General features: G+C 40.2%; 1 protein-coding gene across 1 annotated transcript in view; it reads left to right on the top strand.

The window, feature by feature from the left end:
* DEPDC4 (DEP domain containing 4) overlaps window positions 1–21,846 on the top strand; it is a 50,541-nt gene that overhangs the window by 5,274 nt on the left and 23,421 nt on the right. Inside the window, 6 exon segments of the mRNA XM_058308597.2 lie at window positions 3,321–3,366; window positions 4,282–4,409; window positions 4,623–4,759; window positions 4,761–4,900; window positions 16,335–16,497; window positions 18,044–18,065. Of these exon segments, the coding sequence (XP_058164580.2) occupies window positions 3,321–3,366; window positions 4,282–4,409; window positions 4,623–4,759; window positions 4,761–4,900; window positions 16,335–16,497; window positions 18,044–18,065 (636 nt within the window).

Here is a 21,846-nt window from a genome sequence, read left to right as displayed (position 1 = left end):
CCTTATCATTCTTAAAAATTTTTTAATTAAAAATTTACTGTGTGTATGGTATGTGAATATACCTCAATAAAACTGCTTTAAAAATGTTATGGGGGCAGGGAGGAATGGGAAGTGACTGCTAATGGGTAGGATGTTTCTTTTTGGAGTAGTGAAATGTTCTGGAATTAAATAAATGGTTATGGTTGCACAATTTTATGAATGTACTAAAAACCTCTGAACAGTACGCTTTACAAGGGTGAATTTTGTACTACATGAATTATATCCTAAAATATTTGATGAAAAATGTATACATATATGCTATAAAAATTCAGAAATATATAGAATATATATTCTATATGTGAACATCCTCTTTCATCAACCACCATTACAATCCTTCTTCACAGTGGTTAAAGTTTACCTTCCACATTTCTATTTATTTACATATATTTGTATGTAGAGAAGGAATTCATGTATAGGTGAATCATAGTATACAAATTGCTCAGCCCAGCTCTTTAGTTTGTTTCTTTTTCCCCCTACTTCTTGATATCCTTTTATGCTATAAACATTGATCTACCTCATTCTTCCTAATGGCTGCCTAGTATTCCAGAGTAAGGTTATACCATAATTAATTTATTCCCCAGCTGATGGACATTTTGATTGTTCCTAGATTTTCCTTATCTCAGCAAACTTTTTTCTAAACAAGGACAGCTGACAGACAAATTGGTTAGTTTTTATTTCATTTCTTTGCCCTCAGTATTTTGGTGAAGAGCTGGCCTTTGGTCGAAATGACACAAAGAAGGAATAAGCCTAGTGAAGCTTCAGTTCTATAATAATCAAGACTAAATATGTGGGTGGCTCCCAGTGCATTAGGGCAGTTGAGCATGTCAAGCCCTCAACACTGTTGCAAGTGTCTCTGAACATGGCCCCTCAAGCAATGAAGATTGACTGTTACTCTGGGCCCTAAGGGCAGGGGGAAAGAGGTATTGAATAGATGAAACCAATGTAACTGTGTGGGCAATAGAAGTGTTCCACAAGAGTACGTAAGGATGGATATAAGACATGGAAAATTACACCAAAAATATATAGGGGCTGATAGGCTAAAATGTAAATCATTATGTAAAACATAAGATAACTAAAAATTTAGAAAATTGTATACTCTAAAATATAAACCACAATGTAAACACAAATGTTACCTTGTTTGAAAGCTATTGTCTCAATATCTGTACACCAGTTTCAGTAAATATGTGAATATGTAAAAAGATTATTGCTGTGGAAGGGAAAAGGTTTTATGTTGGATATGTGGGAGTACTGTATATTGTATATATGAATTACTGTGATCTAAAACTTTCATGAAGATAAACTTAATAATTAGGAAAAAAGAAAGAAAAAGATAGGACGTAGACACTGAGGAAAAGAAGGAAGTAGTTGCCTTGCCAATTTGCATACAGGGCAATACTTATTGCAGTGATGGAAGGCAAAATATTAAAAACAAAGCTTTTCCATTTTTAAATTTTTTGATACCCCAATTTATTTTTATCTTAATTCTTCTAAATTAACATGTATTCTATATCTAACCTTTAAACTCATCACTGTATTCCATTTTACTATTAATGGAACCCAGCAATATATTGGGTTTCACTTTTCAAGAAGTTTTGGAGCACAGAGAGGTTCAACAATGGCAGGGGAGGAATACTGGTGTGGGATGTTATTGATAGGGGACACATGGTTGGCAGGGAGTCCTACAGGGCATATATCCAGGGTACATAAAAATGTTTGGATACTTTCATAGTGGTTACAATGAAGAACAACAACTGAGGGAATGCTGAGTTCCTAGCCAGGGGAGCTCTATCACAGTCCCTAAAGGAACAGCAATAATTCCCCAAGTGCAACGGCAAAGACCAAAAAAGAATGAAGGTCCAATAATGAGCCTTTGATACTAATGACTATGCTTGTGAGCCTGTGCACCTGAAATAAGAACAAGGCCTAGAGCCACAGGGTGCCTAAGGGTTACCTCCTGAGAGCCTCCATGTTGCTCAAATGTGGCCAGTCTCGAAACCAAACTCAGCATGTTAATGTGTTGCCTTCCCCCTAGCCTGGGACATGACTCCTGGGGATGAGCCTCTCTGGTGCCGAGGCATTACTACCAAGTACCAGCTGATGATGTAACTTGAAAATGACCTTGAATAAAAGGATCAACTCGGACCAGCAGAATATCTCAGTCTACATATAATAGCAGGAGGTAAAAATGCTTTTTGACCTAAAGAAGAGGGGGAAATGGAAAGGTCAAATGAGTTTATATGGCTATGAGTCTCCAAAAAGAGCCAGGAGGTTATCAGAGGGGTTGCCCTTATGCACACCTCAGCAGAGTCCCAGAGACAGATAAAGTAGATACAACCCCAGGTATTGGTTCTTCTGAGGGCTACAGAGACCCACAGGTTCTAGGGTCATGGCAGATGGAGTTCAGTGCCATGTCAGTTGGCCCTACTTTGGAGTTTGTGTTTCTGTGCAATGGAGCTGGACTTAGATGTGGTCTTTGTCCACAAGTCTCTCCTTTTACTTTTACTGGAACTGTAGTTGGTGCTGGGGTTTAATGTATACCCAGGGGACCTGAATCTCTGGACTGACCATGTGATAGCCAGGCCCTGGGCCTCAACAGACTTGCAACTCCTACACTCTGGTTTATTGGACTTACCCCACTCAGCTAAAATGGAGGTGAAGAAGGTCAACCACCACACCAGGGACCCAAGACTGCCTGCAACTGAAAGCAGGAGAGTTGCATCCAGCATTCATGTGGAATCTAGGCCCCCTCTTGATATGGATGTGGAGTGGACACAGCCATTCTAGGGACCACTGGATGGAAGAATGGAGTGTGGATTGGAGTGGACTTATTGATATTCTATTCATGAACTAATGGGATTAGTAATCGAAGAAAATGTGGCCTTGGTGTGGAGAAAGTGGCCATGGTGGCTGCTGGGGGTAGGGAGTGGGAGGAAGAGATGAGATATGGGGGCATTTTTGGGACTTGGAGTTGTCCTGGGTGGTGCTGTGGGGACAGTTACTGGACATTGTATGTCCTCCCATGGCCCACTGGGTGGAATGTGGGAGAGTGTAGGCTATGATGTGGACCATTGGCCATGAAGTGCACCGGTGCTCAGAGATGTATTCACCAAATGCAATGAATGTCTCGTGATGATGGAGGAGATTGTTGTTATGGGGGGGAGTGGGATGAGGGGGATGGGGGGTATGTGGGGACTTCATATTTTTTTAATGTAATATTAAAAAAATAAAGACAAAAAAAAGACTAAAAATGTGTGTATTCCTTTTTTTTTTTCTTTTTTTAGTATCAGGACCAAGAATTGAACACTGGACACCTCATATGCGGAAGATGTGAGGGCAGCACTCAACCACTGAGCCACATCAACTCCCTGAGTTGGTTCCCTCATCTGTTTTTGCTCATGTGTTTACTCATTGTCTGTTTTCTTTAGGAGGCACGAGAAACCCAAACTGGGACCTCCCGTGTGAGAGGCAGGTGCTCAATTGCTTGAGCCACTTCCCCTCCTGTGTATTACTTTTATTTATTTATTTTTTTAAATTTCTCTCCCCTTCCCTCCCCCCGCAGTTGTCTGCTCTCTGTGTCCATTCACTTTATGTTCTTCTGTGACCACGTCTATCCTGATTTTCAGCGGCACCGGGAATCTGTGTTTCTTTTTGTTGCATCATCTTGCTGTGTCAGCTCTCCGTGTGTGTGGCGCCATTCTTGGGCAGGCTGCACTTTCTTTCGCGCTGGGCGGCTCTCCTCATGGGATGCTCTCCTTGCACGTGGGGCTCCCCTACCCAGGGGTCACCCCTGCGTGGCAGGGCACTCCTTCTGCGCATCAGCACTGCTCACGAGCCAGCTCCACATGCGTCAAGGAGGCCTGGGGTTTGAACCGCGGACCTCCCATGTGGTAGGCGGATGCCCCAACCACTGTGCCAAGTCCACTTCCTTATATTCCTTTTAAATGTGTCCTGAAATAATACTCTTCATGAGTAAGTATGGTTGGTAGTTAATGATGTAATGTTGAGTATGTAAGTTAACATAATATAGTTCACATTGGTAAAGCAAGTTCCTAGGTTTACTTGTTTTATTGGCAGACAAATACTGTGTTACAAGTTTAGTAAATATATTATGGTTTACATAAGGTGAGAGATGAGGAAAGAAACTGGCAGCAGATATACTGCCAAAAAAGCACGCTGTTGTTAAAGCTGAAAACCTACATATATTTGTGCAATCTAAATTTGTTAGAAACATGTTTGATTTTTTTTAAAAGAATGCTCTCATCCTGTTCAAGCCACTAAATTATGGGATGGTGGTATTCACTCCCTTCAGACCCAAGTGGAAATAAAAAGATGGTGGCATCAATTACAAACATACAAAGAACGCTTTACTGGTCTGATGCTGTTGAAGTAGTATTAAGTCTGCTTTAATATTTTTTCATCTATTGTAACAAATGTACCATACTCATGCAAGATGTTATTAATAGGGAAACATGTGAGAGGGGTAGGGGTGGGGTATGTGAGAATCCCTTATATTTTCGATGCGACTTTTCTGTTACCTAAAGCTACTTTGAAAATACAGTGAAAAAAATATGAAAAAAAAAAAGAAGTAGTATTAAGTCATCTTATGCAAAATATGTGCCTAAGTATCAGTGACATTTCTTGTCTTAAAAGAGTTCACCTTTGCCAAGTTCTAATGAATCACAGAGTATTAGAACCTGTAGGAATGAAGCTATTCAAAAAATGAAAAGGAATTGGAGTTTGAAGATTCAAAGAGTAGTCTCTACAGATTTATAGGCAGTAAATCATCTCATGTTTTTTTGCAAAAGAAAAAGGATCCTAAGGATGGGTTAAATGATGAAATAAAAGCAAAGGAAACTTCAAGGTTAGTGTTAACCAATGCTGTGGTTAGACCCTAACAGAACTGCCCTCATTGAGCTACACCTTAATGTTATGCTTTCAGTTTTTTTTCAGAAGTCAATAAAAGAAATAGCTGTGTAAAAGTTAAATCCACTTCTGCATTTGCTCTAAAACTGTTGTGGAAAACACTTTCATATATGAAATTTTTCATAATTTATAAAACCAAGAAACACTTTGACCTCCTCCAAGGAATTGCTATGCTTCCTAATTTCAAAAAATGCCTTAGCCAATGTTAAAACGAAAGCCAAAGTTATCTGAAAACTCAGAGCAAAAATTTTTTACCCCATAATAGCAACTATGTTAACCTTAGAATATTTCTCCTTTTTTAGAATCCTAATTTGTCCTCTTTTGGTGATACTCTATTAAATATATTACTGTGTCTTTTATTATAAGCCTGAAATCCTTTCTGGAAACAGATAATGCATAAATAAATTTTAATAAATAATTAAAATGCATATTTGAAATTTCAGTCCTTATGTAATAAAAATTAACACTTTTGTAACATTTTTATGCCTATCATGTTTAATAATGTCATAATTCTTCAAAGAATTGAACTAGCTAATTGCAGGTATTTCACCATCTGTCAGGGTGATTGTCAAGGAACATATTTATTTTTATGTCCAAATTAGAAAAATAATTTGTATCATGAAGAATTTGTAATATTAATTGATAATCAAAATAATGTGTCCTAATATTGTACAATTCTAAATTTTCTGCACACAACTGCAATGATATAAGTAATTTTCGATATTACATTTGATATTTAGAATATATAATGCAAAGTAATTTTAAGTTGTGAAGGCATCCACCAAAATTTAAAGTTAGTCTCAAAGCCAACTTAGAATAAATGTACAAAATTAATTTGTCTAAAAGAAGAGTGCCTGGAAAAAGGTGCAAGCATAAGCACAGATAATGGAGTGGTTAGTTATCTTGTATATTAGAGAAAAAAAGGAAACCTAGGTTGAGTGAGCTAACAATAAGAGTATTAACATGGCATTATTGATATTTATAGTAATTCTGTCAAACTGCTCGCCTTATAAATTTAGTTTCCTTAAAATTTTAATATAGGTTATTCCTGGAATTTATACATTATAAAACTTCTTACTATCACCCAAATGTCACATAGACCAGATGAGTTGGGTTAGAGGGGTGGGGGTCCATTGTCATGGACCAGTTCTGCACTATCAGTACTTGGGCAGAGCTATGATAACCACCTAATTAAACATCTTGATGGCTGGTTTTAAAAGTTCTTCAAGGTGGCAGACTTGGCCCAGTGGTTAGGGTGTCCATCTACCACATGGGAGGTCTGTGGTTCAAACCCCTGGCCTTGACCCCTGTGGAGCTGGCCCATGTGCAGTGCTCATGTGCACAGCATTTTTCAAAATCTTATGATCTTATTTCGGCCTCCTTCCCCCATATCTCTATGAGGTAAAAAGGACGGGCAGTATTATTTTCAGAAAATAATAATAATAACACAGGCCCAGTGGGCCTTAGTGATTTGATTATCAGGACTATAACACAAATTTCTTCAATCTTAATTCGGTCAACTTTTTTCCCTTTTACTCCGTGAAATGGCAGAGTTTCCTTATAATTTCCTTAGTTTGAGACTGCAACTATACTTTCCAAAATAGATATTTTTTATAGTCACTAGCTCACTCATTCATTCACTCATTTACTCAGCCATTCAAATTTTCATTGAAGACATACAGTATGTGTCATTGAGTGCTATGTACTTGGTGCAGCTCATTTCAGTTTCCCATATAAATTTAGGGCTTCCTGGGTAAGAAATTTGAAGGAGTGGTTGTGATATATGTTTTAGAGGGTTAGTATATTATTGTTGAGATTGTAAAAATTGATAGATGGGACTAAAATGTTCTTAAAAAAAAAAAAACAAACAAACAAGAAATTACTGTTGTAATTTGTTGTGTTGTTGTTGTTTTTTAAGGTACCAGGGCCGGGGATTGAATCCAGGACCTTGTATGGGGGAAGCTGGTCTGAACACTGAGCCAGTCAGCTCCCCTGAGTTCTTTTGTTTTGTTTTGTGTGTTTTTTTCTCCTTTGATTGTTGTTTATGTTTTTGTTTATTTGTTTGTTTTTAGGAGGCACTGGGGACCTAATCTTGGACCTCCAATGTGGGAAGCAGGCACTCAACACCTTGAACCACATCTACTCCACCTATAGATTTTTTTTTTAAGATTTTATTTATTGGGAAGCAGATTTGGCCCAACGGATAGGATGTCCGCCTACCACATGGGAGGTCCAGGGTTCAAACCCAGGGCCTCCTGACCTGTGTGATGAGCTGGCCCACGCATGGTGCTGATGTGTGCAAGGAGTGCCGTGCCACACAGGGGTGTCCCCCACATAGAGGAGCCCCACGTGCAAGGAGTGCACCCCGTAAGGAGAGCCACCCAGTGCGAAAAAAAGTGCAGCCCACCTAGGAGTGGCACTGCACACACAGAGAGCTGATGCAGCAAGATGCCGCAACAAAAAACGAGACACAGATTCCAGGTGCTGCTGACAAGAATACAAGCAGACAGAGAAGAACACACAGTGAATGGACACAGAAAGCAGACAACTGGCAGGGGTGGGGAAGGGGAGAGAAATAAAATAAAAAATAAATCTTTGGGGAAAAAAAGATTTTATTTATTTATTTCTCTCCACCGCCCTCATTGTCTGCTCTCTGTGTCCATTTGCTGTGTGTTCTTCTCTGTCTGCTTGTCTTCTCTTTAGGTGGCACTGGGAACTGATCCCAGGACCTTCCGGGGTGGGAGAGAGGTGGGTGGGAGAGCAGTGCTCAATCTCTTGTGCCACCTCAGCTCTCTGGTCTGCTGAGTCTCTTACTGTCTATCCCCTCTGTCTCTCTTTGTTGCAGCATCTTGCTGCACCAGCTCTCCGCTTGGGCCAGCTTGCCGCCTGAGCCAGCACTCCTGCATGGGCCAGCACTCTGTCCAGGCCAGTTTGCCTTCACCAGGAGTCCCTAAGAACCGAACCCTGGACCTCCAATGTGGTAGATGGGAGCCCAATTGCTTAAGCCACATCCACTATCCCCCCTATACATTTTTTTAAATAAAATATTTTCCTTGTAAAAATATATACACATAAACCAGCAGACATGTTGAGATAATTTGGTGGGGTTTTTTTCCTGCAGATGAGAAGGGCTGGTGTGGATGACCAGTTGCAGGACCTCTCCTCTCTCCTTCTCCACACACCCAGTCCTTGCCCACAATCCCTCCTCTACCCCATAGTCTTCCACCTTTCCCTGGTCCCCACCCAGGTCAGGTCCATCACCTGCCAGCTGGTTTGAGGTTTGGTGGGGCAAGATTGAAGGCAATCTCAGCAAGACAGATGGAGGTCGCCCTAGGAGAGGCGGAGGAGCTGGAGATGATGACTTTGATCAGTTTGATAGATCAGTCTGATAAACCTGGTGCTGAAAGATGCAGTGAGGACTCGGACATGAACTGGAAGATGATTTACTTGGAGAAGAATTGCTATCTGGCAAAATGAATCAGACTTGTCAGATGAACTAAATGATCATTTTACAAGGTGATAATGAAAATGAGGAAAATTTCCACTTTCAGGTTGTCACAATTAGTCTTAATACCACATCTGGCATGGTGGCATGATTTGAACTGCCTGAAAGCATTAATGACCAATCTGGAGAACAAGAATCCAAATATGAACAAGAAGAGGATGAAATAGTTTATCACAAATCTAGTGACTCTGAATTGTGTACTCAAGAAAAACAGTTTGAAGTCCAGGGTGCTGAGCTGACAGAAGACCACATAGAATATGTGGAAGAGCCAGAGAAGGCACAGCTGTAGAATGGTGAAGTGCTAGACATTGAAATCAACAAACCTTCAGGTGAATTCTGCTGAGTCCTTTTTTGCTTTACATGCAAGGTTTTTTGACTAATTTGAAATCTATTTACCTGCCTAGGGAGGGAGTGAAATTAGGCTTTATCACTGTCTGCCAGTTTCTTTATCTGAGCTATGACAAAGTTTGTGTTCACAGCTTGTTTAGCAGAGGTCATGCTGGAAGGCTGCAAAGTATCATGACCTTGAAGATTGCACCCTAAGGAAGAAAACTGCTTGGTGTGGTGGAGATACACTGTCAATTGTCAGATACACATGATGCAAAAGCTTTAATCCAGGCTTTAGATAAGATCTGATAAAGTCCTTCTGAGGTGAAAGATGCTAAAGGCATCCTTAAGGTGCTAATATTCCAAAGTAATTGATGTCTGTTCATTCATCCTTTGTTTTGTTTTGTTTTTATTAGTCATCCTTTTTATAACTGAGACCTATCTAAACCTAAAGAAAGAGATTGGAGGTTAGTTTAGGAAATGTCACATATTGTAGCTGAGCGAGAGGGTTTCGTCCTCGCTCAGGCCCAAGAGTCGGGGGGGCTTGCTCCTGCCGAACCACCGGCGGGGGGTGCCCCAAGAGGGAGCACCGGTTCTCCAGGCGTGGGGGACGCGCGGTTGGGGAAAAACCACGGAGACCGCTTGAGCGCAAGAACAGGTCTGCTTTATTACGGAAGTACACTTAGCTATATAGGGTTGGGTAGAGGGAGGGGCGTGATGAAGGGAGGGTTGGCTAAGGGGCGGCTGTGGACAGGCTGAAGCTGATGGATAGACCTGAGGTAACCAGTTACTGGGGAAGAGGGCAGATTGTAGGTTGGCAATATGGGCGGGACTGGCGGGAAGGGCGGCGGGGGCTGAAAGGGGAGGAGGGGCGGAGAAAGGCGGCAGCAACATATAATTTATCTTTAATCAGAAAGCTAAGTTTGTGCTGATTTTTATTTCAGAAAGATGGTTTTACTAGTTTTTTTAAAGTTGAAATGTTAGAAAAGAAAACAGTACTAGTGAATGATATATTATCAAAAAAGATTTGTTCTTTTTAAATTGGCTTTTAATGAAATTCATACGGGGAGGAAGTGATCTTAGTAGTTGCAATAGAAACAGGTTTTTCAGGAACACTAGGGTTCCACTGAAGTGAAATACAAGCAATAGGGACTGCTGAAATGGGCATGGAAGTATAAAGAGTTAAGGGCCTTAAAAAGCCTAATCTTTATTGGAGTAGGTCTGATTTTGTCTGTTTTATGGCTTTGTTCAGAGTAAGCTTTCTTTGAGGGGGAAAAAACGTGAAAATTCCTGAATTTTGATCATTGTGAGTAATTTTGAAAGGATTAATTGTTTAAATGGAATCTAAGACTTTTATTTCCTGTCATGATTGTTTCCAGTTGTCTCAATAGGTATTTTTAAGATTTTATTTTCTTTTGAATGCTTGATTTTCATTAAATATAATAATGAAAAAAATTATTTTAAGTGTAGTTTTGTTACCAGATTTTATTTAAGCTCTTGACTATACTGCAGAAATGAATTTCATGAGCATGTAAGGTGAATTAGGCCAGTAATATATTCAGGTAAGGAGGGAAGAGAAATGGGAAAAAAGTAATAGATCAACAGTCCCAGGTAGAGAGGAAGGAGCTTAAAAGTAATAAAAAGGACTGATTTACAGGCTACAATTTCCCTTTATATGTTATAAATGCCCAGGTTTTACTTGCGTGGCCACTTGGCAGAGGAAGAACAGCGAGAGCGGTGCACAGAGGGCAGGAATGGGTCCACAGGTGAGAGAGTGCATGAGAGAGAGAGAGCTTAGGCCTTGTACTGGCCTTCTTGAACTACCATTATCTCACCCATTTGCTAATGGCAGGGGAGGAGTTCCAGCTGTTTACCATTTTGATTGCTTATTTCTCCCATCAATCTCCCAGGGCCCAATAATAAAGTCCTTGAGGAATATCTGGGCTTCTCCTGGCTTCTGGAGGAAGTCTTCTGAGTGGCAGAATCTTGGGGAGGGTCTCCCAGCAGCCATCTTGGGGGTTATTGATGTCCACATGGACTCTGCCAGGTTCCAGATCCATCTATTCATTTCCTATTTTACTAGCCTGCTTCAGTTTTAGTAAATAGAATCATTTGAAAGGCATCATGGACTTGTTATTTAGATAAGCCTGTAGTGGTTTAGTTTTGTGGGTTTTTTTGTAATAAATACTTTAGTAGTGTGGATAGGTGCCTTCTGACTTATTGATGTATTTTGTTTATTTTCTTTAAGTGGGGATACTGTAATTTAAAATGCTATTTAAAAATTAAACCAAGATCTTAAAAAAAAAATATGCTGGTTATTTGCTAGTTATAGATGATGATCTCTGGGGTACTTTCCACTTGTAAATTCAATAAATGGAAACCTTTATACTGATCTCAAGCATTGAGGATATAATATTGATAAGAAATAAAACATGAAACATGGTCCCTGCCCTCAGTGAATTAGAGACAAATCACAAATGTGGAAAGTGCTTTATAGAGCAAGTATGCATTGTCATATAAGAGGTATCCATTGCTTTTGCATTCTTGCAAATTTTCTTATAAAGAGAATTTCTAGTAAGTCAGCAGTTTTCTTCTTTTGTATTCCATTGTCCAACTTGAGGTTACATTTAGGTCCCTGGTTGTAATAAATTCAATGTAATTATCCAACATTATGTGGTCTGAGATTCAGACATAGGAAAAAAAATGGCAGTGCAATATATGTGGCTCCAGCAGTTGGACTCCCATCTACCATATAGGAGGTCCAGGGCTCAATGTCCAGGACCTCCTGGTGAGGGCATGCTGGCCTTCAGGGCAAGCTGGCCCACACTGAGTCCAGGCCCACGCAGGAATGCCACCCCGTGCGAGAATGCCACCCCACGCAGGAGGGCCACCCTGCACAGGAATGCTGCCCTGTGCTGGAGTGCTGGCCGATGCAGAGAGCTAGCACAGCAAGATGACGCAAAGAGACACAAAGGAGAGAAAATAAGATGTAGCAGAACAGGTAGCTAAGGTGGTGCAAGAGAGTAATCACCTCTCTCCCACCCCAGAGGATCCCAGGATTGGTTCCCAGAGATGCCTAATGAGAATACAAGCAGACACAGAAGGACACACAGTGAATGGGCACAAGAGCAGACAAATGGGGTCGGGGCGGGGGGGAGGGGCAGAAATAAATAAATCTTTAAAAAAAAAAAAAAGATGAATGACTTTTTATTTTCCGGAATTAAACAGCCCTTAAAGTAAAAATATTTAGTTAGAAATACTGTGGACTAACGTTTTCACAGGGAGTTGTAAACTTTAAATATGAGAAGTAAAGGAAGCAGATGTGGCTCAGGTGACAGGGTTCCTGCCTACCATATGGGGGGGTCACTGGTTCAGATCCCAGTGCCTCCTAAAGAAGACAGCGAGCTGGCGTGATAGGCAGGTGCAGCAAGCTGACACAAAGATACAAGAAGAAAGCACATAATGAGAGACACAACAAAGCAGGGGGCAGAGATTCCTGGTGCCTCCTAAAGAAGACAGTGAACTGACACAATGGGCAGGCATGGTGAACTGACTCAAAAAAATGACTCAATAAGATATGCAGGGAGGAAAAAACATAATGAGAGACATAACAAAGCAGGGAGCAGAGATGGCTGAATCAATTAGACTCCTCCCTCCCACATCAGAGGTCCTGGGTTCAGCTCCTGCTGCCTCCTAAAGAAACAAGGAAGATGAACAGACATAGCAAGTGAAAAGCAACAAGGGGGTAGGGAGAAATAAATAAAACCTTTTTTAAAAAAATGTGAGAAGTGTCTTTTTATAAGCAGTCCCTGCACACCTTATTACTTGTAGTTGTAAAGCCACAGTCATTCTCTTCTTTTTTCCTTTTTCTTTAAGATAATTGATTTCTGTATTTATTCGAATGATAACTCTGAGATTACCTCTTCTTTAAATGGGAGGAGATACACAGAATTAAACTGTAAAATATTCTCTTCCTCGGTAGTGGAAGCCTCTGGTTATCTTCTTAGGTTGTTACTGATGAACAAATTAATTATTTATTCATTATTGTACTAATGAACACATTGGTATATTGTATCCCTGCTTGTATCCCAGTGGTACTTTAGTTTATTAAATGGTTTATGTTTTTAAAGATTTATTTTTTTATTTCTCCCCCCATCTCCCATTGTTTGTTTTCACTTTCTGCTCTCTGTGGCTGCCTGTCTTCTTTTTAGGAGGTACCAGGAAACAAACCTGGTGCCTCCCATGTGGGTCGGAGGTACACAATCACTTGAGCTACCTCCACTTCCTGCTTGTTGTGTCTCTCATTGTGTTTTGTTACATCATCTCATTGCATCATCTTGTTATGTCATCTTGTTGCATCAGCTCACCGCACCAACCTGTCACATCAGCTTGCTGTCTTGTTTATCATTTTGAGAAGGCACCAGGAACCGAACCCAGGGCCTTCCATGTGGTAGGTGGGCACCCAACTGCTTAAGCCATATCTGCTTCCCTAAATGGTTTATTTAACTGTGAAAAAAATATATATATACATACACACATACAGTCTAAGATTCCAAATGATCTCTCCCCTCATTTCTAGACTCCTCCATTTTACCTAGAATTAATCATTGTTATCAGTTTAGTATGTTTCCAAATTGTCATGTACTCATAGATAGTTTATAGCATTGTTTGTGTATATTCTTACAAAATTACATCCTACTATTGCTTTATAAATTGCTTTTAAAATTTAAACAATATGTTTTGGAAATTATTCATTTTGGATGATTGGCCTATCTCATTGTTTATCTGCTGCATAATCCACAGATTATGTAACTATTTCCCTTTTTTTTTGATACTGGGACGCAGGGATTGAACCTGGGACCTCATATGTAGGAAGCTGGTGTCCAACCACTGAGCCACATCAACTCCCCTGAGCTGGTTTTTTCATTTGTTTGCTTGTTTGTTTGTTTCTTTTTTAGGAGGCACCAGAGACCAAACACAGGACTTTCCATATGAGAAGCAGGTATTCAATCACTTGAACCACATCCACTCTCCCCTGTTTGCCTATGATGGACATTAAGGTCATCTTCAATTTCTTTTCTTGATAAACAATGCCTCCCTGCAAAATTTACATATACTCTGAAGTAGATACCAAGAAGCCTAATTGCTTAAAAAATTTTAATATATACTGAGAAAATTGCTCTCCAGATTTTTACATAGCGTGAGGCTATTTGTTAATCATACCTTCTCCCAAACTTGATATTATCTTTTCTTAAGATTTATTTTATTTATCTCCCCTTCCCCCTCTCCCCTTTCCCCTCCCCCCCCCAATTGTCTGCTCTCTGTGTCCATTCAGTGTGTGTTCTTCTGTGTCCACGTGCATTCTTGTCAGGCAGCACTGGGAACCTGTGTCTCTTTTTGTTGTGTCATCTTGCTGCGTCAGCTCTCTGTATGTGCGGCGCCACTCCTGGGCAGGTTGTGCTTTTCACACGGGGTGGCTCTCCTTGCAGGGCACACTCCTCGCTTGTGGGGCACCCCTATGCGGGGGCACCCCTGCATGGCAAACACTCCTTGTGCGCAGCAGCACTGTGTGTGAGTCAGTTCACCACATGGGCCAGGAGACCCTGGGTATTGAACCCTGGACCTCCTATATGGTAAGTGGATGCTCTATCAGTTGAGCCATGTCCACTTCCCTGATAGTTTTTTTTTTTTTTTGCCTCTCTAATAGGTGAAAAACAATATGTTATTTTTTTATTTTAAATTTCCATAGATTGTATTTTCAAGTTTATTGGCCTTTTGTATTTCCTTTTCTGTGAATTGCCTATTCATACTGCTCATCCATTTAAATAATAGGCTGTATATTTTACTTATTGATTCTGATAGATTTTAGTATTAATTATATTACACATTTTATTTTCCCATCTTACCTATTTGTGACATTTTTGTTCTATGGAAATTTTTCATTTTGATGTAGTCAAATTTATCAATCTTGGGAAGCAGACTTGACTCAATGGATAGAGCGTCCGCCTACCACATGGGAGGTCCACAGTTCAAACCCAGGGCCTCCTTGACCTGTGTGGAGCTGGTCCATATGCAGTGCTGATGTGCACAAGGAGTGCGGTGCCATGCAGGGGTGTCCCCATGTAGGGGAGCCCCATGCGCAAGGAGTGCTCCCTGTAAGGAGAGCCACCCAGCATGAAAGAAAGTTCAGCCTGCCCAGGAATGGCACCACACACACAGAGAGCTGATGCAGCAAGATTACGCAACAAAAAGAGACACAGATTCCCAGTGCCGCTGACAAGAATAGAAGCGGACACAGAAGAACACACAGCGAATGGACACAGAGCAGACAACTGAGGGGGGGGGAGGGGTAGGGGAGAGAAATAAATAAAAATAAATCTTTAAAAAAAATTTATCAATCTTTTCATTTGCCAATTTTTGCTTTTGTATTTTACTTACTCAAGTTCATAAATATACTCTCACATATGTGTAGTTTTTTTCCTTACTTTTCTGTCTTTAACATAAATAGACATTATTTTTTGTGTGCTGTAAGATAGGTATTTAGTTTTATTGTTTGAACCCTAATGATTTTTAAAAAAATAACCTTTTAATTTTGGAATAAGTTTAGATTTAGAGAAGTTTCAAAATTAGTACATATACACTTCATTCAGTTTCCTCTAATATCAACTTCATGCATGGTACAATTGTCAAAAACTAAGAAATTAACATTGGTATACTACTTTTAACTACAAGTTTCACCAGTTTATCCACTAATGCCCTTTTTATGTTCAGGATCTCATCTGGAATACCATATTGCACTTAGTATTCATGTCTCCTTAATCTCTGATCCATGATAGTTTTTCAGTCTCGTTTTTCATGACCCTTGACTCTTTTGAAGAGTATTTGTTAGGTATTTTGTAGAATGTGCATCAGTTTGTTTGTCTGATGTTTTTCCCATAACTAGATTGAGCTTCTATGTTTTGGGGAAGAACACAGCCAAAAGTGAAGTATCTTTCTCATTACATCATATTGGGTGGTACATGGTATCACTAGGACTTATCACTGGTGATGTTAACCTTGAGTACTTGGTTAACACATGTATATATTTTTTTAAGATTTATTTTTTATTTATTTCTCTCCCCGCCCTACCCCCCACCCCCTGGTTGTCTGCTCTCTGTGTCCATTCACTGTGTATTCTTCTGTGTCCGCTTCTATTCTTGTCAGTGGCACTAGCAATCTGTGTCTCTTTTTGTTGCATCATCTTGCTGCATCAGCTCTCCGTGTATGCGGTGCCAACCTGGGTAGGCTGCACTTATTTCACGCTGGGTGGCTCTCCTTACGGGGAGCACTCCTTGCACGTGGGGCTCCCCTATGCAAGGGATATCCCTGTGTGGCACAGCACTACTTGCACACATCCACACTGCGCGTGAGCCAGCTCTTCACATGGGTCAGGAGGCCCTGGGTTTGAACCTTGGACCTCCCATGTGGTAGGTGGATGCTCTATATCTGTTGAGCCAAATCCACTTCCCATATATAAATATATATATATATTTTTTAATAGGCCAAAAGATGAAATGATTTCAAATCCTCTAGCACAAGAGGTTGATGAGGAAAGAGTTGAAGAATTTATTCATACACTGAGTGGGAATCTAGCTCTCCCACCAAATAGTGCAGTTAACAAACCTGTTCTCCAGCTTCTAAAAACAGGTAATTTAGTTTTCAGTGTTTTTATAGAATTTTATAAGGAAAAACTGTTTAGATGTGAAGAAAGTAGTGTGTTTAGTGTGTAGACTCTTCACTGCTCTTCCCTCTAAACCGGTTTCCTTCTGCATAGTGATTATATTAGGCAAGACAGGTGAGGCAATGTGGACCCAATAAAATTCAGTTTATTTTTCAGTGACCATGACCAGATTAACAGGAAGTGCTCTAGTCCATAGTATCAGAGAAAATATGCAGACTCACTGCCAGTCCTACTATCTGTAATCCAAGACCATCTTCTTATGAGCACATCCTTTGTCCATTAAATAAACCCCTCCCAAACATCTCCCAGCACTTTTCTGTTCTCAGAACAAAGGAGGCTACCTGTTGTTCCATTTATCTTCCTTTTCTTGTGGTTTTCCTCCTTATAATACTACTAACATGAGAAGAACTCCATAATCAGGGCTGGTAGGTTGTGCCCTTTACTGCATACTATCTTTGGTCAAACCATGACAGAAGCAAGACAAGGATGATTTGCACACTGGAAGAGTGTCATTTAACCACAGAATAAAAGTAATAAGGGAAATACAGGGTGCTCTGGGAGTGCAGGGAAGAGGTACCCAACTTGCTAGAGGGAGTCAATGATGATTCTCAGAGGAAGTAACACTAAAGCTTATAATGTGGAAACGATTAAAGGGAGCAAAATAAGTGGTGGGGAAACCTTTAGGAGGAAACTGCAGGAATGCAGATGGAGGAAGACAGGTGCCTGAACTAGAGATGTGGCAGTGGAGACAGACAAATGGATAGACTGACGGATATTAAAGAGATGGGGTTAATCTCATCTTTGATTGGATGAGGCTGGGTGAGAGAAAAGATGGAGAGAAGGGTGATTCCCAGATATTTTGAAGAAAATATAATGGGTTCACTTTGAACCTGTTGAAGTTCATGAGACATGAATGAGACAAATTTCATGAGATTCAGTTAGAGATTTTCTAGTAAATAGTTAGATCTGTAGATCGAGAGAGAGGCCTAGTCTAGAGGTGAAGATTTAGGAGCCATCAGCATGGTAACGAGCAGTGGGAATGAATTACATTGCCCTGAGAAAGGGTGTAAAGGGAGAAGAGGAGAGGGAATAGAAGAGATCTCTGAGGAACACTAATATTTAGAGGATAGGCAGAAGAAGCAGAGACCACAAAGGTACAGTTTTGATATATTACAAATGAAAAATAACTTTCCCATCCTCATTTTCATTTATTTAAAGCAGTTTGCTATGTACTTTATATTTGTCTTCTATAACATCACAATAGACCTGTAAAGTGAGAGGTAAAACTCCCATTTTACAGAGAGAGAAAGGTTAAGAAAGAAAAGAAAGAAGAAAGAGAGGGAGGGAGAGAGACACAGTAGGGAGGAAAGCTAGCACATTTGTTACCGGATTTTATGTAGGTTCTTGACTAGCCTGCAGAAATAAATTTGAAGAGTATGTCAGGTGAGTTAGGCCAGTAATTTATTCAGGTAGGGAGGGAAGAGAAATGGGAGAGAATAACAGATCAGTGGTCCCAGGTGGAGAGGAAGGGGCTGAAAAGTGATAAAGAGGGCTGGTTTACAGGCTACAATTTCCCATTATAGGTGATATATCCCCAGATTTACTTGTGTGGCTACATGGCAGAGGAAAAATGGCAAGAGCTTTGCGCAGAGGGCAGAACCGAGGTCCACAGGTAGGAGAGTGCAAGAGCACCCATTCAGGCCTAGCGCCTGGTTTTTTGAACTGTTAATTATTCCACCCCTTCCACCCCTTTCTAATGGGAGGGGAGGAGTTCCAGCTATTTGCTGTTCTGATTGATTACCCCACCCATCAATTCCCTCTGAGGGCCCAATGATAAAATCCTTGGGGAATATCCGGGCTTCTTCTGGCTTCCAGAAGAAGTCTTCATTCTGTATGGCAGGATCTTGTGGGGTGGGGTCTTCCAGCAGTTGTCTTGGGGTTATTGATGTCCATGTGGACTCTCTGCCAGGTGCCAGATCCATCTATTGATTCCTTATTTTACTGACCGACTTCACGGTTAGGTACTTTTTAATACATTTTTATTTTTATCAATGTTATACAAGTATGTAATATAAAACATTCAAATAGTCCTATATGTTTTGTTACAAAAAATAGCAATTCCCACCCTTTTCCTCTGACCCATTTCCTCCTTTCAGAGACAACCATTTTCGACCATTTATAACTCTTAGCTCATATCTCTAAATAGCATGCTTATATTCCTGCTTAAGGATTTTTCCATTTTAGACAAATCTATTAATTTTCTACAATGGGACATAGGAATTTAAGCCTCTTTCCTTCCTTGCATCTTTGCCATAAGCACTTCCCCATTCCCCCATCTTCCCAATAGAATTAGAAAATTACTTTGATTAAAGCAATAGGTTGTGTTTACATTATTTTGGCCATAAAAGCTTTTCAGAGCTGAGGCATTTAGTAAATCATGATTCCTTTTTCCATGCAACATTTTGTTTTCATTACAGCAAATAATGTTTTGTTTTCTGTTTTGCTTAGATTTTTATGTTCATACATATTTCAACTTCAAACTCTCCAGCATTTATCTAAATTACCTGTTGTGATATTCAAATACCTCAGGTATTTTATCAATTTCATTTTCTTGGGGAAATCTTTTCCCATGATTTCTTATGTGTTTCAAAGGTTGTAGTATGTTATCCATTTGAGGATATTAGTGAGTTTTTTTATTGTTTTTCTCTGCATAGTTTCTGTTTTCTCTAAGTTGATTTGTTGTTTATTTTGGTCTCTTACTTTCATGTTAGCAGTATTTATCAGATACGTTGATTATTGTCTACTCATGTCTAAGAGTAGGGCAATAAGAAGCTGATTTAAAATTCTGGCTTTTGGGTAGGGCTTGTTCACTGTCATCTTCTCTATAGGGCAGGAGTTCTTAACCTTCTTTGTTCCACGGACTCCTTTGCCAATCAGGTGAAAACCACGGACCCCTTAATAGGTCCACATTATACTGTGTATATTTAATAAATATGCCACACCCACACCAACACATCCCCACAAAAGTAATGTTTTTTTATTTTAAATTCAAACTCACGGACCCCTTGTTAAGAACCCTTGCTAGAGGGTGACTTCATTTCACCAAGGAATGCTCAGTGTCAGTATCTCAAAGTCTATCTTCTGGGGCTGATCCCAGAGAATTCCCTTCAAACTCTGCCAGAGGGCTAATGGCCTATTTGATGACATTCTAGGAGTCGTTGGAGGATGAGGACTGAGACTGTCACAGCTTCCATTGTGCATACATTCACTTAATCTTCTTGTTTCAGTATGGTACCCCATCCTAAATTATGTCTGATACTCTCCTTACTTCAGAATAGACCCTCCAGTCTTCTGCCAGGGTGGGGCAGGGTTAATTGCCTGGTTGTGGGGGGGGGCGTGCAGTGATGGATGGGACACACCTGAGGATCATACTTCAACAGATGCTCTTTATATTAAGTCCCCCTTCCATCCTCAATTCCAGAGATACTTGTGTCATAATTACTGATGAGCCTTTGGGAAATTCTGTGAAGTCAATCAGGTTGGATTTTGGTCTTTTCCTCTGTTAACTTAGGACACCATGTTCTTGGGTTTGCTAAAATATTAGCCACTCCTACATCTTTCTAGCTTCCAAAATTTTCTTACTGTTATGGCCTTACAAGAAGTATATTTAACATCATATGTCAAGGGTTTCAGGAGACAAATGAGTAGATACTTATGCTAAACTCACCATCCTTCACAGAAGTCTCTAAGACACTTCTTTTTTGAGGTACTGGGGGCTGGGGATTGAACCCAGGACCTCGTATGTGAGAAGCCAGTGCTCAACCATGAAGCCACATCAGCTTCACTGAGATGTTTTTTTCATTTGTTTTGCTATTGTTCTTTTTTGTTTTTTCAGGAGGCACTGGGAACTGAACCCAGAACCTCCCATGTGGGAGGTGGGAGCTCAGTCACTTGTGCCACACCTGTTCCCTCTAGTACACTTTTGATGGGTAAATTGGTGTAAGTTATTTGACTCAGGAATTTCACTGCTAGTGATTTGTACTGTGGTTATACCCATACAAAGTAGCCATCATTTTCATTTCAGCATTTGTGGTGGCAAAATTGGAACCAACCAATTTGTGGAACCAAAATTGGAACCAACTAGTGTTTATCACTAGAGATGACTAATAAAATTATAAATATCCATATAATGGACAATTGTGCAGCTATAAGAATTAAGTACAGTTATATGTGCCAATATGAAAGATGTTGACTATATATGGTAATTTTTTTTAAAGAAGCAAGTTGTAGAGTAATTATTTGTTATTCCATTTGTGTATGAAAACAAAGAAATGGGAGGAAAGGAAAAAGAATGAAAGGGAAAGTTTTATAGTTTATCTGAAAGTTCCTCTGAACTCTAATGAATCAGGCCTGAACGGAGTTTTTGTTGTTGTTGTTATCCACAGAAATCTCATTTTTCTGTGATCCTCAAACACAAAAATAACCCCATCACACATATTAATAAATAGTAAATAATATAGACATGATCTGGTTTTATAAAATTGAATAATTAGCTGGCTATCATAAAATGTTAAGCAACTTTCTATTTGGAAAGAAATATGTGGTAACAGGAATGTAAATGGCATCATACCAACATAAATTTCAGCCAACAAATGAAAGTATGTGTTCCTCTGCCCGAGCTGGCGGGGGTGAGTCCAGGGACCTGTGGGAAGAAGCAGAGTGGGGCAGGGGACGAGAAGAATGGAGACAAGACAGGATTCTGATCAAGTCTCGTTTATTGGGGGTAAAACACGGGGATATACAGTGAGGGAAGGGAACGTGTACATAGGTGATAGGCTGGTCTTGTGGGTGGCAGACGTCCAAGGAGGGGATTGGCCGACAGTTCGCACCGGGTCTGCGACGTATTGCTGTGGTCACCTGAGTAGTGGCGGGAGGGGGAGAACAAAGAAGCAGGGAGGAGAAGAATAAGGAAATGATAGGGCAGATTTGTGAACTCCGCCATGTTGTGGGAGGTTGTAGATAGGTCTCACAGCAGGTGGCTCCCTACATTCCTCTATTGTTTAAAAATGGTCACTTTTTTTTAAGATTAAAAAAAAAATTTCTCCCCCACCCCTCGTTTGTGCTTGCTGTGTCTGTTTGTTGTGTGCTCATCTTCTTTCTGTGGAGGCATCTACTTCCCAAAGGTCACTTCTAATTCCCAAATAATCAAGAATTGTACTTAGCTTGAACTGAGCTTAAAATTCTACCAACATGGCAAAATGCAGCACTTTTGCACATCAAAGGACTTTGTCAGAAGGTTCAAAAGGCAGCTTACTCAATGAGAGAAAATATT

Source organism: Dasypus novemcinctus, chromosome 12, assembly GCF_030445035.2.
Source record: "Dasypus novemcinctus isolate mDasNov1 chromosome 12, mDasNov1.1.hap2, whole genome shotgun sequence".
Lineage (NCBI taxonomy): Eukaryota > Metazoa > Chordata > Mammalia > Cingulata > Dasypodidae > Dasypus > Dasypus novemcinctus.
This window is presented reverse-complemented; position numbering and strand designations above follow the sequence as displayed.